Source organism: Miscanthus floridulus, chromosome 10 (genome assembly GCF_019320115.1).
Source record: "Miscanthus floridulus cultivar M001 chromosome 10, ASM1932011v1, whole genome shotgun sequence".
Taxonomy (NCBI): domain Eukaryota; kingdom Viridiplantae; phylum Streptophyta; class Magnoliopsida; order Poales; family Poaceae; genus Miscanthus; species Miscanthus floridulus.
The window spans coordinates 80,743,592-80,761,374 of NC_089589.1; the positions used below are offsets into that span (position 1 = coordinate 80,743,592).

The following is a 17,783-nucleotide window of genomic DNA, read 5'->3' on the forward strand; positions in this document are numbered from 1 at the left end:
CTGCCTAGTATCTATTGGTAGTAAATTCATTAATATAGAGGAAGAAGGCACATGTGATGTAAATGCCTCATGTCATAGTAACTTTTTTTATGTAAAGGACATGTGAAAGCACACTGATGTAAATCCATATACCGTAGTAACTTTTTACATGCAAAGTACACCTACAGGGAAGCAAGCAAGCAAGGCCTCAGCATGCATGCAAAGTACACAAACAGATAGCTCATGCATGCATGCAAAGCAAGCAAGGCCCCAACAGCATGTATGCACACGTACTCGCATGCGTGCCGACCATCATGCTAATTAGGCACCGGCCATGCATGCTGAGAATCCACCGTCCCCTGCTACGCGCCACCGTCCATTTGCGTGCCGCGTACAATCAACAGGGCATGCAAAGTACACCTACAATTTATATTGTCCTTGCATGCATGTTCATTCAATTTTTCGTCTACTTCATTGAATATGTCCACTTGCTTCATCTATCCACTGCCATGGAGGAAGACCGGTTATGACGCGCTTCATCTGAGTCGTGGAATTTCTATCTAACGCACCAACTAAATAGAACGTACGTGGACACCCTGGGAGACCGCCGATTCGGCGTGCCTTTATATCTCTAATAGAATGATAACGATTCATCATTGACCATCTTGTGAATTTTGGAGGGAGAAACTTATTGCTCGACCTTAAGCTAATTATGAGCACGTGAGGAGCAAGGAGTGAGGTGTGGATCATTCCATTCAACTCACCAAATAACCAAACAGAATATAAATAGTAAGATGTGCTAACAGGACCACCTTTTATTTACCTCTAACCAAACGATGTAAAAGTTCTTTTTACTTTATTAATAAAATCCACCCCTTCTCTCAAAAAAAATCTAGCAAACACGTAAGTCAGGCAAAATGGTGTAAACAGACCAAAATCCATCTTACAACGCTGCCGCACTAGTGATCTTTTTTTTCTGCCAGTCCGTTCATTAGCTTCAACATCTGGTCCATATATACATACATGCATGACAAAAGGCCCTGTTGTCTACTGCGACGACCCAGGGAGATCGAATTTTCGTTTTCTCTTGATGCTGCCGTTTTACACAATGCATTACACAAACACAAACAAACAATTCTGTATGGGGACTTTTCACTATGGCTAAAAAACATCAAGGAAGGCATATATCATGTTCCACCAAAACATGTAGTATAGTGCTCTTGGCCACTCATAGCCATTCACAAGTCACCAGGGTATGGGCTTGAACGGTGCGAACACTGCCACCGAGTTGTGCCCACCAAATCCAAACGAATTGGAGATACCTGCATGCCAGAGGGAGGAACTCATCATCATCACCACTACACCAGTGCCAGACTTCCAGGGAGGGAGCAATTCAGTTCTGTACTTGTATGCATCGACAGTTCGCCACTCACCGACGTGTACCTCGTGCCGCTGTTTTTACCCCACTCACCGTGTCAAATTCATAAACTGCCGGCTCAGGATTCTGCAGTCGATAGAGCAAAGCCAATAAATAAATAAATATCACTACGCTTCCGGTACGTACAAACATCACATTTGTATAACAACAAGATAGAAATTCATTCGAAGCTTGATTCAATTTCTCAGGGACCAGTAGTTTCAGAGATGTAAATTTACTGAACTTGTATCTCGTTGCAAACTTACGAATTGGTTTATGGTCGGATGCACCCAGCCGGTGGTTATCGCTTTGACGGTAGCAATGGCTTCCAGCCCGCCGGCCGCGCCAAGGCAATGCCCGATCATGGACTGCAAGAAGACACCCACACAGATATCAGTTACATCATGCATCATGCACGAACTTCATGCCAAGTTTTTGCAGCAAAAACAGATCATCGTCAATTCGTCATGGCGCAAGTAAATACAAGATCGATCGACCACCTTGGTCGCGTTCATTTTGATCTGGGACGGGTTCTTGAACACCTGCTTCAGTGCCTTCACCTCTGCCAGGTCCTCGGCAAACGAGGAGGTCGCGTGAGCGTTCACGTAGTTCACCTGCAGCAGCGGATGCATGCATCTCAGATTCTCAGTGGATGGATCACCACGCAGCTTACTAACCCGTTCACGCCAATGCAATGGGCGAGGCATTTTGGCAGGCACCATACCTCCTCCGGCGCCACGCCGGCGTCTTCCAGGCTCCGCCTGATGCACGCCGCCGCGCCACGGCCGTCGGGCCTCCGGTCCATCAGGTGGTGAGCGTCGCAGCTCGCCGCGCCGCCCAGGTACTCCGCGAGGATCGGGGCGCCGCGCCGCCTCCCGTGACTCGTCATCAGCTTGCAGCGTGGCAAGAGCCGCACGCACCGCACGACGAACAGTAGCGGCGAGCACAGACGCACGCACACGTTCCCTCGAGAGCGCGGCGACGGCGCGCACGTACCAGTACCTTCGCCCAAGACGAAGCCGTCGCGGTCCCTGTCCCACGGCCGGGACGCCGCGCCGGGGTCGCCGTTCCGCCGCGACAGCGCCCGCAGGGCCGCGAACCCGCCGAGGCAGACGGGCGCGACGGCGGCCTCCGCGCCGCCCATGACGTCGGAGCGGCCTAGCCGGATCTGGTCCGCGGTGCTGTGGAGGCAGTGGTTGGACGTGGCGCAGGCCGTGGAGATGGAGTAGTTGGGGCCAAGGAAGCCGATCCCGGCGTCGATGGAGACCAGCGCCGACGCCGCATTGGGCATCGCGAACGAGATGGTGCAGGGGGAGACTCCCTCGGCCCCTTCCTCATGAATTCCTCCACCCCGGCGGAGAATGTCGTCGCACCGCCGTTGCCGGAGCCCACGACCACGCCGACGCGTTCCTTGTCGATCTACGGGCCGCTGTGATGGTTAGAATAGATTGGTGGGGTCGGCAAAGCGGTGAGCGAACCGCGTGCCTGGCGTGTGATCGGCCGACCTTGTACATTGCTCTAGAGCCGAGGGCGAGGCCGGTGGACGCGAGGGCCTTCCTGGCGGCGACGAGGGCGTAGCGCTGGCAATCGTCGAGGCGGCGGTCGCTCTCGTCGTCAATGTGGCCCTCGCAGGAGAAACCGCGGATCTGGGCGGCGAAGTGGGTGGAGAACCCAGAGGTGTCGAAGCGGTCGATGGGGCCGGCACCGCCGCTCCCGGCGAGGAGGCGGTCGTAGTAACACCGACACCACGCCCATCCCCGTGATCACCAGCCGCTTCTTCGGGTTCGACTCCCGCCACGGCGTCCGCCGCGGGGCAGAGGTTGCGTGCGCGAGGGCACGTCGGAGCAGCAACGCTGCCTCCGCCTCCACGTGGGAGGCCACCATTGCTCGCCGCGCCGCCGCGCCGCGCGCCCGACCCGCGCCGCTGCTCCACCATGGCCGCTGCGCGCTTCCCCCGCGCCTCCGCACCACGTCGGTGTGGGGCCCGCCCTACGTGCCGACGCATGCCGGCAACGTGAGCAAGGCCTCGCCCGCGCTGGGGGCCTCCTGTGCCGGTGGCCGCTCCGATGGACCCGCCACGGCGCGGCATCACCACGCCCGCTGCGCGCTCTCCCCGCGTGGGGCCCGCCCTAGGTGACGACGCGCGCTGGCAGCGTGAGCGTTGAGTGGTGCCTGGATCCACTGAAAGAGGATACTGGGGGAGCTAGAAGATGGAACCGAACCTGAGGAACACCCGATCGACTCCATGGCCGGGCTGCTGTCGTTCGCCACATCCCACCACCGTACACCGGCATCTCCATCCCGTTGTTCGTTGTAGCCCGCTAGTCACTCGACGGGAGCAAGGACGCCGTGGGTCGGAGGAGCGGGTCCACGCCGCTGCAAGGGGCCATCGTGGCTGCGGGTCAGGCCGCACCGCAGCCAGGGCCCGCCTCTGCCGGGGAGCCGAGCGCGCGTGGGGGAAGGGCTGACGCCGCCGGTCGGGGAAGGGGCGGATTAGCGCCGCCGTGGATCGGGGAAGGAGCGGGGCCGTGCCACCGTGGGTCGAGGAAGGGGCGAGGCCACGCGCCGCCGGTCGGGAAAGGGTCGGGGACGGGCCGCGCGCTGCCATCGGAGGGGGAGGGACGCGGACGCTAGAAGAGCCGGCACCGACATCGAAGCTGCTGTCCCATGACGCCTCCTCGCCGGTGGGGGAGCGGTGTAGGCAGCACCGCAGCAGGCCTCCACCGGTGCCTCCTCGCCGGATGACATCTGAGACTGAAAAAGAGAGAGAAACGTGAGCATTCAATGGAACTGGAGGGAGATGAGAAGGGCGGGGCTTTTTTTGCGGGCAACCAGCTATTCGTCAAGCAAGCAAGTGTGAGCAGCTTTTGCATGCATGCAAGCATGGCCCCAGCGGCATGCGAGGATGCGTGCCGACCACCATGTAGCAGGCGCCGTACTTCATTTAATGAGTATAGTTGCAGCTGATTCATCTATCTCACCTGAGCTGTGGAATTTCAATCTAACACACCAAACAAAAAGAACTGACGTGGACATCCTAGAAGGCCGCCGATTCGGCGTGCCTTCATATCTTTAATATCAAGTTGACAAACTAAATACCCAAGCTCCAAATTTATCTATTATTTTTAAGTGAATATTCATCTATCAATCTGTGCATGCGTGTCTGAAACGAGGTCAATGTCACCTCTTTTTTTTTGCTTTTAACGGTGTCTTCCTGTCCACAGTTTTTGAACCAAATCTGCCAAAGATTCACGAAAAAGAAAGAAGCCAATCGGTGGCAAAGACGAGGACTCTCAATTAAAGAACAAGGAATATTGTAGGAGGATAGAAAGAGAACCAAACTGTACGGACTGACCACATTCTTATCTTTCTGCGGCTCAAAATTCCCCAGTAGCCAATTATGGAACATCACTTTTTCAAAGGTTCCACATTGTTGTCTCACACACACACACACACACACACACATATATATATATATGCATATGCACGAATCACAGATATATACAAAGTTAGAAGTGAACCAGTTGACGTGTATCGACACACTGTTGCCTTGAATAGATCACTATGGCATCTTCTCTTTTTCTAAAAGCTGGATCAGAATAGGTCAGGATAGGTGTGTGATTAGCACAGCTTCCACTTGGTGCATGATGACCCCACTGTTGGAACTATGGTTATCAACCACCTAGAGTGCACTTGCCAACGACAGGTAGGCTGTAACCCTATGATTGTAAAATATTGCCCACAAATTTTATTTTTCCTGCATTGAAACAGAGAAAGCTAAAATTTGTGATGTATATATGTTCACTTCGATTGTACTCCCTTCTAAATTATAAGTCATTTTAGCTTTTCTAGATATATATTTTTTTTACTATATATCTAGACATAATATAAATCTAGGTGTATAGTAAAAGCTATGTATCTAAAAAGAACCCGAACGACTTACAATGTAGATTCTAACTCAAATTGTGAACATACATTAAGTAAGAATTTAAGTTCAGAACTTCCATATTAGCCATGTACTCAATCTGGAACCATGAATCACGCTTATCCTTGCTCCCCTTACCATCAATATCACTTATATATCCAAGTTTATGGTGCTATTGGTTCAGCAAAAGTAGAGGCCTAATTTGAGGGCTCCCGCCGAAGAATTCTTTAAATCATCATTTGGAGATAGTCCTTTGAATAAAAACTGATCTCTATATCTTTTTACACTCCAACGACTTCTATATCGTGTGTGCACTCTAGAGAGCCAATCCCTCTTTTCAACATTAACTGGCGAGAAATCCAAAAGAGAGGATTGCTATATTTGAAGATCTAATTAAATAAAACTATTGGAGGACATTTTTATCAAAGTCTTTATTCTTATTAACTAGGAAGAATATAAAGAGACTCTTGGAGTTGCTCTTAGGTTAGGCTTCATCGACCCCTGAGAAATCTGTAGGGGCCCGCTGTCACCAAAAGACATGTGTAAACATCAGAGAATAAAGACTAAGAAACCACAAAAGTATCGAATACGAGAGGCACAACTTAACAAAACTCGTCTGCATCTGGATATCACAATTTGCAATTCCAGAAAACCTACAGGCAACTGATATAAAAGGAAAAAAAAATGTAAAAGCAAAATTTGATCAACATCATCGCCTGCCTTTAAATATTCAGTTGCTGAAGTCCTACATTGTACAATGGAAAAGACCACTGTAAGAAGTCCTACGTTGTACAATGGAAAAGACCACACAGCAACTCCATTCCTCGAGCAACAGAAAACCAAAAACATTACAAGTATCTTTACTTGCTGTTGCTCTTGTTCTGTTGCTCTTCTTAGCCTCTCCTGTCAGCTCTTGCAAAGAAGAAGAGAAGACCTCCCTCCTTGGGTTCCTCGATGGTCTCTCTCAGGCCTCTGCCCTCAACACTTCATGGAAAAATGACACAAATTGCTGTTTGTGGGAGGGCGTTACTTGCAATGAGGATGGGGCTGTCATGGATATCTCTCTGGCTTCTATGGGCCTTGAGGGGCACATATCACCCTCACTTGGCAATCTCACCGGCTTGTTGAGGCTCAACCTGTCCGGCAACTTACTCTCCGGTGAACTACCACCGGAGCTGCTGTGGTCCAGCTGCATCGTCGTCCTCGATGTTAGCTTCAACAAGCTCAATGGAGAGTTCCACAAGCTGCCATCCACCCAAGAACTGGCAATAAAGGTAATCAACATCTCAAGCAACTTTTTCACAGGATATTTTCCATCTGACACACTCGATGGCATGAAGAATCTGGCCAGTCTCAACATGAGTAACAATAGCTTTAGCGGGAAATTTCCGAGCACGGTTTGTGTTGACAAGCCATTCTTTGTGGTGCTTGATCTCAGTTACAACCAGTTTCATGGTGGCATACCGCCAGAGCTTGGCAACTGCCCTGTGCTGAGAGTGCTTAAGGCTGGACAAAACCAATTCAGTGGGACACTCCCCTGTGAGCTTTTCAATGTCACCTCATTAGAGCACCTCTCATTGCCTAATAACCATTTGCAAGGCAAACTTGATCCTAAGCATGTAGTAAAACTCAGCAAATTAGTTATCCTTGACCTTGCCGGGAATTGGCTAAATGGCAAAATCCCAGATTCTATTGGGCAGCTCAAGATGCTGGAGGAGCTTCACTTAGACAATAACGACATGTCTGGAGAGCTTCCATCATCTCTGAGTAATTGTTCAAATCTCACAACCTTCATCCTGAAGGGCAATAACTTCCACGGGAAACTCACTAATGTCAACTTCTCCACCCTACCCAACCTAAAATTTCTTGATTTTAGATCAAACAAGTTCAGTGGCACAGTTCCAGAAAGCATCTACTCTTGCAGCAACCTTATTGATTTGCGGTTATCTTACAACATACTCCATGGTCAACTTTCATCAAGAATAAACAATCTCAAGTCCCTAAGATTCCTAGGTGTTTCTCATAACAATTTTACAAACATCACAAATACACTTCAGATCCTCAGTTCCTCTACGACTCTCTCTCTCTTAATAATGGGGGGAAACTTCAAGCATGAGACCATGCCAGACTATGATGCATTTTATGGATTTAAGAATCTCAAGGGACTTGCCATAAGTGACTGTTCACTATATGGAAATTTACCAAACTGGCTGTCCAAGCTTAAATTGTTGCAAGCACTGCTTTTAAACAACAATCAACTCAGTGGACCAATCCCGGCATGGATTAATACCTTAAACTTCCTTTTCTATATAGACATGTCGAATAACAGCCTTACCGGTGATATACCAGTAGCACTGATGGAGATGCCAATGCTTGAACAAGCCAAATCAGACCAAATTTTCCTAGCCACATCTGTATTTCCATTTCCTCTTTATCTGGCTCCATTTCTCCAATACCGTACGACCAATGGTTTCCCAAGAACAATCAATCTAGGCTACAATAGACTTACTGGTGTAATCCCACCGGAGCTTGGTGATTTAAAAGGACTGCTTGTACTCAACCTGAGCTTTAACAACTTATATGGGGAGATTACAGAATCAATTGGCAACCTTGTGAATCTACAGGTGCTAGACTTGTCATACAACAATCTGACCGGCGCGATCCCTTCCACGTTGGAGTCACTTCACTTCCTTTCCAAATTTGACATTTCTAACAATGATATGGAAGGGCCTATTCCAACTGGAGGTCAGTTCAGCACGTTTCCAGATAGTAGCTTTGTTGGAAACCCAAAGCTGTGCAGCCCTACCCTGGTGCACCTTTGTGTGCCCCATTGTAGTTCAACGGATGCAGCTGCACTTCCCATTGCCTCCACAGAACAATACATTGACAAGGTCATCTTTGTGATTGCCTTTGGTATATTCTTTGGAGTAGGAGTTCTATATGACCAGATGGTTTTGTCCAGATACAACTATGTTGGCCCAATCTAGTTCAGCTGTAATAGGCTATAATAACGTGTCCTCTGGCTTATGGATATGAAATGGATAGTACTGAAGTAAGCAACAAATACTGTGTGCGTCGCGATTGCCATCTGAGTCTCCAAGCATGTCATGCATCACCAGCAGCAAGGTCAACCTGATCGAGTTGTCATGGTCAGAGTTTGTTAATCATGTTCTGCTTGAAGTGGATAAGTAAAAGGAAACGAAGGAAAGGACTGATCGATGGAGGAATGGAAGAATTTGTAATCAAACAATGAACTGGGTATGTTTAGTCCCAGACCCGTCTCAGGGTTATGTGTAACTTTGCGTAATGTTTCATAAATTATGTAATGGGCTTTGCTATGATACTCCCAAATGACCATGAACCGGTTCATTTGATTAGATTGGATATGGTTAGAAACATATATTACTTTCTACAAAGTAATTGATGAAACATAGATTTATTATTTTTTAAATTTATAAAATAGGATAAATAAGGGAAGTTTTAAATATAAAGATTTTTTTGATATTAAATAGTACAACGAAGATGCTCACAACGCACGTACACTCACCCAAAGACTACGTCGGCAAATCGAGGCCTACCACTGAAAGCAATGCATGCACACTCACCCCTATGAAGTCAGTCACGTAAACACTAAGGGTCTCATTCAAGACTTGTAAATTGCAATTATGAGCACTCGAGAGGATAGCTAGACAGTTCTATTGCACTAGATTCTTGTATAGAGCAAGAATTAGTAGGTCCTAGAGGGTTAAGTGAGGTTGTAAGAGAACAATAATCACTTGTACTCCTTTAGAGTTATGTTTATAGAATTTGTGGTCAGCTTTACAAAAATCAATCTCTTTGCCGTTGTTTCAACATTGCCATCTAGTGTTTTCTATGAGATTCATCGATGTTGTTCTTGATACAATGCAAGCTTGTGTCATACTCTCGATATCCTTCTTTCAAATATCTGTGTTTGCTAACGAGTGTCTAGCGACATGGTTACATATAGTCCTTTGAGGAGCAATTATGTCATTGGAAATCTGGAAGCACTGCTTGTCTCACTAATGTCGATGCTTCCCAATACTAGTAGCGAGCATCCCTACCATGGATTAATGCTGCCGCAACTTTCGTTAGAATCCTCCAATTCATGGACCTCAATTCTTGAACATGAGTAATAAAAATGAATTAAGATGAATATATAATATATAATACTCCCTCCATACTAAAAAATAAAGTCGTTTTGGATAAGACTGAGGGTCAAACATTGGGAATATAAATCATAAATAACTTTTAAGTTATTGAGTTTGAAAATGTGAAAACTATATGTATAGATTTGTCTTGAAAATACTTTCATAAAAATTTACATGTATCACTTTTTGATAAATATCTTTATAAAAATAAATAGTCAAAGTTATGCTTTGTAGATCGTGTCGCTGTTCAAAACGACTTTATTTTTTTAGTATGGAGCGAGTACATATCAAGGACTAGTCCGTTACTTGTAGTCCGCTGCATGGTGCCTAGATGCTTTCAAATTTTAATAATGAGCATCAGCGCCGAGCATATATAACAGACGTCTCCAAGAGTTACATAAAACCACTTGTAAAATTAGTTATTGGCCAAAGTGTCCCAAAACCATACTCCATATATTTATGCATCCTTGCTCCAAAGCCACTGTCATTATGCTCCATATACGCGTTATCAAAACGCGTTACTATTGTGATCCGAGATGGGCCAAGTCAAAACACATATCTTGGATATTGGCTCAAACAAAAAAGTCAAAACGTTTCTTGTTGCCGAACGAGGCCTACTGATAAAATGCGCTCCTGTAGTCCTACTGATATCAATTGACAACCCAGCAAGAAAAGCACCTATCTCAAAAATTTCTGCATCATACTTCACATTTTCGACCTTCAGATGCAGCAGCATTCTACTGAAACCTTTCTTAACTGACAAGTGCTCACTAATAAAGCCACAGTTGTCCTTCAGGTCAGTAGCAATTTATCACTTAAACAAAAGCAAATATAAATTTCATTCCGAACATAACAGAATTACATACCATCAGAGCATTCCAAAATGGCAAAATATACCCTACTTTGTGTCATTTTGTTCGTAATATACATGGAGCAGGTTAAACCATCGTTCATTTCCCGTGACAAGTTTATACCATGCTTGTTCTGGCTGATGTTAAAATATAGCTTATGCTCAAAAGTCACATGCTCGCACTCAGCTCTCAACACATTGCAATATTTCTGTGCCAAACACTGACATCCCTACAAAAGCAAATGCTACTCTGTAGCATATAATTTGATTACAGTACCATATTACAACATACGCTACCATAGCAGTGCATATCACTTTCACTGAAGCTAGGCTAATGGTCCAGTCAAATGTATGCAAAATATTCCTAAGAGTAAATTATGTATGCCATTGCTATTGAAGGGGTTAAAAATTTAAATCAATGGTATTGAAGAAAGATCAGTTACAGCGGTGGAATATCAAGGATTAGAATTTATCAGTGGCATATAAGGAATCAATCCTATTTCTAAATGATAACCTCACAATGGGATTAGGGTAAACTATATACTACAAATTACGAGCATAAGTTAGACTATTCTCCTTTGCGGCTACAAACATAGATGAAAAATACAAAATAAAAACTTTACCATAATGCTATATCAATGTTTCAAAAAGCACCTGTGTGCTCGGCAGGAAGTCAGGCTTTGCCAAGCGCATAGGTGATAGGTGTGTGCATTGCCTATGCAGACGTAGGAAACTAATTTTTTTGGCTAGTTAAGAGTAATTCATCGATAAACAGAGGAGATATGGCTTGCTAAACAAAAAGAACTTGACATTACCACACATACGTTAGTTCCAGGACATAATTGATAGTTTATCTTCCTCTATCTTCATTTGTCGCATTTTCATTATGGATCAAATCCTAAACCACTATCAGAGAAACACCTAGACAAAACACCAAGGCACTAGGCAAGCGGCACTGCTCTATTTAGCGACTGGGTGCCACCTAGCACCTCTCTTTGAAACAGAGATTATATCTATTGAGGGTAGGGGTGGGCAATTGGGTAACCCAAAAGGTTCAGGCCGAGTAATTCCGGTTTTTGGAAATTTGGGTTTCACATATTGGTACCCAATTTGGCATCTGCTAACCCTAGTGTTAATATATTTGCACAACAGTGCAACACCCTTTCTTGTTTTCACAAAGATGGGACTCAGTTCCCATTAACATTAATTAATGGGAGTCAAAGCACCACTACAAGTAATATTAGTGATTTTGTCAATGTCCAATATAATCCACGTCAAATTCCAATTAACCCATAAATGTCCTACAGTATCATTCTGACAAGTGGGATTGTTCATTAATAACTAATATAATGTGAGTATTTCTATTCAATAAATTAACATGTGGGATTGTTCAAACACAACACCCTTTCTTAACAAATCTAAAGGTGCCTCAAGGTCCCTGGGAAACTGTTCTACAATAACTACATCCACAAATTCAATTCATAGACCCAAGAGATATGGGAACTGAAATACAACAACACATAACTAACCTTTTATTTTTCCTACAATCGGTAAAAACATCCACAATAGCTAGCTGAACAAAATCACCGCAGTTGTACTTTTATATTTATTGATGGATTTATCTATGCTTCTAGCTATAGTAAAGTCATTTACAGCTAATGATGGAAATCTGAAAAGAATGATTGTATAGCAGAATCTTAACCAGCCAATTCTGCTGCAAGACTTATTTTTATTAAGTGGATGAGAAAGCCAGTTTCAAACAAGAAATCCACATATCTACTCCTATATCAAATTTGTCCTGGTAAGAAATCTAATCTGATGCAAGTGAAAAAAGTCTAGTCTAGTCAGCAACCAGGCCATCACTTTTTTTTTCATAAAAACACAGGGGACCTGCGTATCATTATATTAAGAAGAAGGCCATCACATTTCAACACAGATATATACTATAAATTATAGTACTAGTTTAGCCAAACTGCATGATAAGGTGACTCGGTAAGATTCAGAAATAAATGTATTTAAACAGTAAAAAACAAGGCTAATGACAAGGATTAATAGACAGCAGATTAACATGAACTAAGTAGTATTATATAAGTTATAGCTTGTGAAAAAGTACTATCCTGCATGCTTCAAACATCAAAACAGTACTTTTCCAATAATAATTTACTTACAAGATATTATGGAAATCAAGCAGAGCTCGAGGTTATTGATGTCATCAACATATCATGAAAACAGTGTAATGTTCAAAAGGAAATTTGTAAAAAACACTATAGGATTCAATACCCTTGTTGGTAAACAGATCTAATCTAAAATCTACATTATTTTAACAAAAGATATCTCACATTCAGACATTCTGGAGCAACATCCCCACATTCTTCCAATGACACCACTATGTCCAAGACAATCCAATGGACAATGGAGATAAGTGGTCTACGCTACTAAGTAAAGAATAACATATTATACTGATTCAATCAACTACAACAGGTTGATATAAAATAGTGGGATGGCACGCAATCCCTGAAACTCAATACTTATAAAAGCCTTGTTTAGTACCATTGCAAAATGATAATCATGATCCGACAATTCTGAGTTGATGTCATACAACATGGTGCGATGTAACATTAATTGACATAATTAAAAGAGGAGTCCGCTACTCCACACTCCACAGCACGCAGATCCATTTAGATGTAGCGAGATTTTGCAGCGGATCTGGTCTAGTTAACAGGCAAGATTTTATCAGGCTCACCAAAGGTAGCCGGGGATCTTGATGCGGAGGAAGAGCATGGCCATGGCGTAGGCGATGACGACGGCGACCGCGCCGGCGCTTCCAAACGAGACGCGGAGGCTCCGGGGCCTGGTGCGGTCGACGGCGAGGTCGAGGAGGATGATGCCGACGCCGCCAAGGAGGAACATGAACCCGGAGGAGAGCCCCTCGATGATGTACTGGCCGTTGACGCGCCCCGGGAGGAAGACGACGGGGCGGACGGCGCCGGTGCCGGGGTCCTGGGCGCTGCCGATGCCGGGGGGCTCGACGATGACGTCGTAGACGAGGCCCGAGACGACCGCGAAGTAGGTGAGTAGGATGAGGGAGAAGACGGTCATGGGTGAGGGGAGCGCCAGGTTCGACGGCAGCCTCAGGCGGGTGCGCGGCGGCCGGAGGAAGGAGAAGGGGAGCACGCGGAGGACGTGGAAGACGGGATCTATGGAGTCGAAGTTGGCCTGCGTGGCCGCCGCAGCGGCGGCGCTGCCGGCGGCGTGATCCGATCTAGGGGGCATCGCGCGTGGAGTGGGAAGAGAAAATACGGGCCACGCCTGGGCTATGGGCCTATTGACGTTCTGGCAGTCAAGGGGCGTGTTTCTACCCCCACAACCCCCGCCCCGGCGCACCCCTCTGCCCTCCGCTCCCTAAACCTCCTCTGCGCCCCAGCCTCCTCTGAGCCGCCCAGAGCTCACGTGCTCCCCGATGACGACGGCCCCGCTGCCGCAGCGGCCCCCGACGAGGACAGGGAGGGGGAGGACCTCTACAACGACCACTACCTCGAGTAAGCCAACTCGAATCTGACCCGGGGCTGGAGATTTCCCGGATCTGCTATGATTCAGGGTTTTAGGGTGGCTGGTTAAATGGGACCAGGGGATCTGGTAGATGTCATGGGTTGATAGGCAGATGCGATTGTTTTTTTGGCGTGTGGTTTTGGTCAGATATCTGCGGTTTTAGGATTTGTTGTCATGATTTACCGCATGGTGTACGCAAATTGTGGCATTTAGAGAAGAAGAAATGGTCAATTTATTGGCTGAATTTTCCCATTGTTGTTGAAAAGTTAACTAATTAGATTGTCCTAATAAACGTCATATGTTTAAAACGAGGGAGTACATAAATTGGGGAAGAATTTTGTAGTTGAGTAGGTAATTGTAGTGCTAGAGTAACTAAATGACAGGCTTAACTAATGTTTGTTGGATTGATGGAAATGAACTTAAATCTACTATGTTTTATTGAAAGCGGCCAACTTTAGTTCTTGGTCATGCATCTAAATTTGCTAATTTTACTCGTCTGGTGGAAATACACTAAACCCATCTCAAAATTTCCTAAATTGAAGTGCCTTGTGTGACTCTCTGTGTCTATAGTGGCAGATGCCCAGGCTCACCATCTTTGATGAGAGATTCGTGAAGTGGCTCTGCTGCCATGATGTGAATTTGTGTTCAGTTACACATTGCTATCAAACTAAAGTTACTGTATGTTTCCTAAATTGGGAATTTGGACTTGCACAGTTTGTTGCGAGGATCAGTTTCGGTTTTTAAATAGTTTACAACGAAGACATGAATTTTTCATGATCGCAATGAATCCAATGTATCTAGCCAACACGAGCCATTCTATATATCTGCTGACTGTCAGTTTTGAAAATTTTTGCTTCCATATTCAGTCCTTTTTCCTTTTCCTGATTGCAGTGATTACCGAAGGATGGATGAGCATGATCAGTATGAGTCAGTTGCCTTAGATGATTCACTTGAGGATGACAGGGATCTTGATGAAATCATGGCTGATCAAAGGGCTGCGGAAGCGGAGCTTGATGCACGGGATGTGAGGTCTGGTGCAGCAACTGACAGGAAATTGCCATGGATGCTCCGCGATCAGGGTAATTCGCTTCAAGACAAGTTTTATTTCTGTAGGATATCAGAGCAAATTAGGTATTTATATTTTAAATTTATGCTCTTGATTAAACTACCACATGAGTATTTGGTATATGAACATATGTTGCATCTCTGGGCTCTGGTTCAGTTGCATCTGCTTCTTTTGTGATTGGTTTTACTACCACATCCTCATTTGGTGATTTCAGTGTGGTTAACACTTTGTGTAAAAATCTCATTTTGGCATATTGCATATTATACTGAATATTGAGTTGGACTATCTCCATTTATCAACTGTTGTAACGGTAAAATTGTATTTTATTTTTCTTCCACATGTAGGAGAGCTGTGTGTCGTTTATGTCTCAACTGCAAATGAATTTGTTGCTTAGGAAGTTATTAATGTTTGTTTGAGTTCATGTCCATATAGAAAGCATACAACAGATATTAGCAATCAATCTTCGTTTCGCAGCAGTACTGATGACGCCTAGATAATTTTTTGAGAACTGATAGTTATAGATTCTTGTAAAAAAAGGGTAAAGTGATTGCCTTAGGCGTAAACTTTTGTAACATATATTAGAAGTCCAAGATTTAGATGTCAGTTACTGTGAATTAAAAGCTCTTATTTTCCATGGTCAGATGAGGATATGAGTTTTTTTCTCGAACATGCAGGAGTGCTGCGTATCATTATATTAAGAAGAGAAAAAGGTGTGTGTAGGGGGGGGGGGGGGGGGGGGGGGGGGGGTTAGAGCCCTCATACAGATCACACACCCACACACAAAACACTCAGTAGAACTAAAACTCACGCGCCTAATAAAGCTTTAAATACCAATCGGTGCAAGGGCAAGGAGATAAGACACAAGATATGAATTTTAGGCGTCCTAAAAGGCACAGGGCTAGTTTTTGTTGGCCAGGTAACACAAGTGAATTCTGGATCTAGGAATAGATGGTAGCAATGACCATGGCTGCCGTAGCTTCATTATATAGCTAAAAGCAAACTTGGTTCACAAGAAGCTCCTCAACTACTACAACATATTCTTACTACATAAAGCAGATACTAGGCATATTCCTATATGCTAAGATAGAGCCGAGTACAGCTTTAACAAAAAGTGATCAGGCTTAACTCTCAATTCTCCCCCTAAGCCTTGTGCCCAGCCTTGGAGGTGATCTACACCAGCCCAATCCTCTCCCTCGTCTCCTGGAACTTGGACTTTCCAAGTGATTTGGTGAGGATGTCAGCCAGCTGATCAGAGGTGCTGATGTGGTTGGCCTTCGCTGTCCCATCTTCCAAGCAGCTCCTGATGAAGTGATACTTGATCTTGATGTGCATGCTCTTTTTATGGAAGACTGGATTCTTGGCCAGAGCTAGAGCAGACTCCTTTGCGGCCGCCTGCACCTGCTTGATGGCATCCGTAGCTGCTCCCTTGGTTGGAAGGAGGACCACCCACATGAAACGGGACGCGTCGTCCACCAGGAGCACGAAGTAGCGCCACCCGCCTATAGTCGTCGGCATCACAGGGCCACATAAATCGCTATGGACAAGCTCGAGCTACTCCTACGCACGGTAGTGGGCCTGACGAGGGAAGGGGCGCCGCACAACTGCTCGATGTGGTCGATCACCGGCAACCCGCGCGCCAACCCCCCCCCCCCCCCCCCCCTGCCTAGCTTCGGCAGCGCCTCGAAGTGGAGGTGGCCGAACCGCTCATGCCAACGCCACGCTTCATCTTCCCCACGAGCGGCGAGGCAGAGTGGCTACGCGACCTCCACGTGAAGGATGTAGAGCCGGTTCGTGCCACGACTGGCCTTGATGAGGAGACGACCGAGCCGGTCCCGAATTCGGAGGATGCCATGGTCGATCTCCACCTTTGAGCTGCCCTCGTCCAGCTGACCGAGGCTGATGATGGAGTTGCGGAGCGTCGGGATGTAGTAGACGCCGTGCAACACCAGGTGCTCGCCGGTCTTGGCCGCGAACAGGATGGAGCCGACGCCTTGAATTTCCACCGAGGATGAGTCGCCGAACTTCACCGAGCCCCGAGCTCTGCGGTCCAGGTTGGAGAAGAGCTCCTGGTGCCCGATCATGTGGTGGGTGGTGCCGCTGTCGAGGTACCAGCCATCGAGCTTATCCTCGCCGGAGCCGGTGCCGAGGAAGACTCGTGTGCGCGGCTCGTCGATGTGGAGGTTGGCAGCGGCGGTGGGCGAGGCGCTGAAAGTCGGAGCCTTCTCCTTTCCTCCGCCTTGTTTTCGGCTCGAAGCCGTGCGCCAAAAACAAAGAAGGTTCCTCCTCTGCTTGCACCATGTGAGCTACGCCACCGCGTTCACGTTGAGGCTGGCTGCAGTCCTTGGCCCAGTGGCCTGTCCTGCCGCAGTTGAGGCAGGTGTCGTCGCGGGTCGCCTTGCGTTTGCCGCTGGCGGCACCTGCCTTGCCTCCTCGACCTCCACCACCGCCTGGTGGATCGCCCTTGGCCTTGTCCTTCTTGCGCGGATGCCGGCGTTGATCCTTCGGTGCGCTGGAGCCCTCCCCCTTCTGCCGCGCGAGCCACTGCTCCTCGGTGTAGAGCAGCTTGCTGCCGATGGCGACCGGTCCGGTGGGAGGCGCCTCCTCGCAATCATCCACCGCCTTGAGCCTTCCCGTCACCTCCTTCATGGAGAGGTCCACAAAGTCAAAGAGGGTCTGCATCGCGAGAGCGGTCTGGGAGTACTTCGGGACCACGCTCAGAAACTTCTCCACCGCTGCAGAGTCGCAGTCCTGATGGAGCCGCTGCAAAGTCCCAGTCATGGTGGAGCCGCTGCAGAGTCGCCCGACGGACACGGTCAACGCCGATGCGG

The 17,783-nt window shown here is 46.7% G+C and overlaps 2 protein-coding genes and 1 pseudogene across 2 annotated transcripts; 1 reads left to right on the top strand and 2 right to left on the bottom strand.

Moving 5' to 3' along the window:
* Positions 1-910: 910 nt before the first annotated feature.
* On the bottom strand, positions 911-4,143 carry LOC136484953 (3-oxoacyl-[acyl-carrier-protein] synthase I, chloroplastic-like; annotated as a pseudogene).
* A 1,954-nt stretch (positions 4,144-6,097) lies between these two features.
* On the top strand, positions 6,098-9,070 carry LOC136484954 (receptor-like protein 2). The gene has a single exon (XM_066481912.1). The coding sequence runs from the start codon at positions 6,116-6,118 to the stop codon at positions 8,306-8,308; it is 2,193 nt and encodes a 730-aa protein (XP_066338009.1). The 5' UTR covers positions 6,098-6,115; the 3' UTR covers positions 8,309-9,070.
* Positions 9,071-12,841: 3,771 nt separating this feature from the next.
* LOC136484955 (uncharacterized) lies at positions 12,842-13,752 on the bottom strand. Its single transcript, XM_066481913.1, has one exon. It carries the CDS (start codon positions 13,611-13,613, stop codon positions 13,080-13,082), a length of 534 nt encoding a protein of 177 aa, XP_066338010.1. The 5' UTR covers positions 13,614-13,752; the 3' UTR covers positions 12,842-13,079.
* Between the last annotated feature and the right edge of the window lie 4,031 nt (positions 13,753-17,783).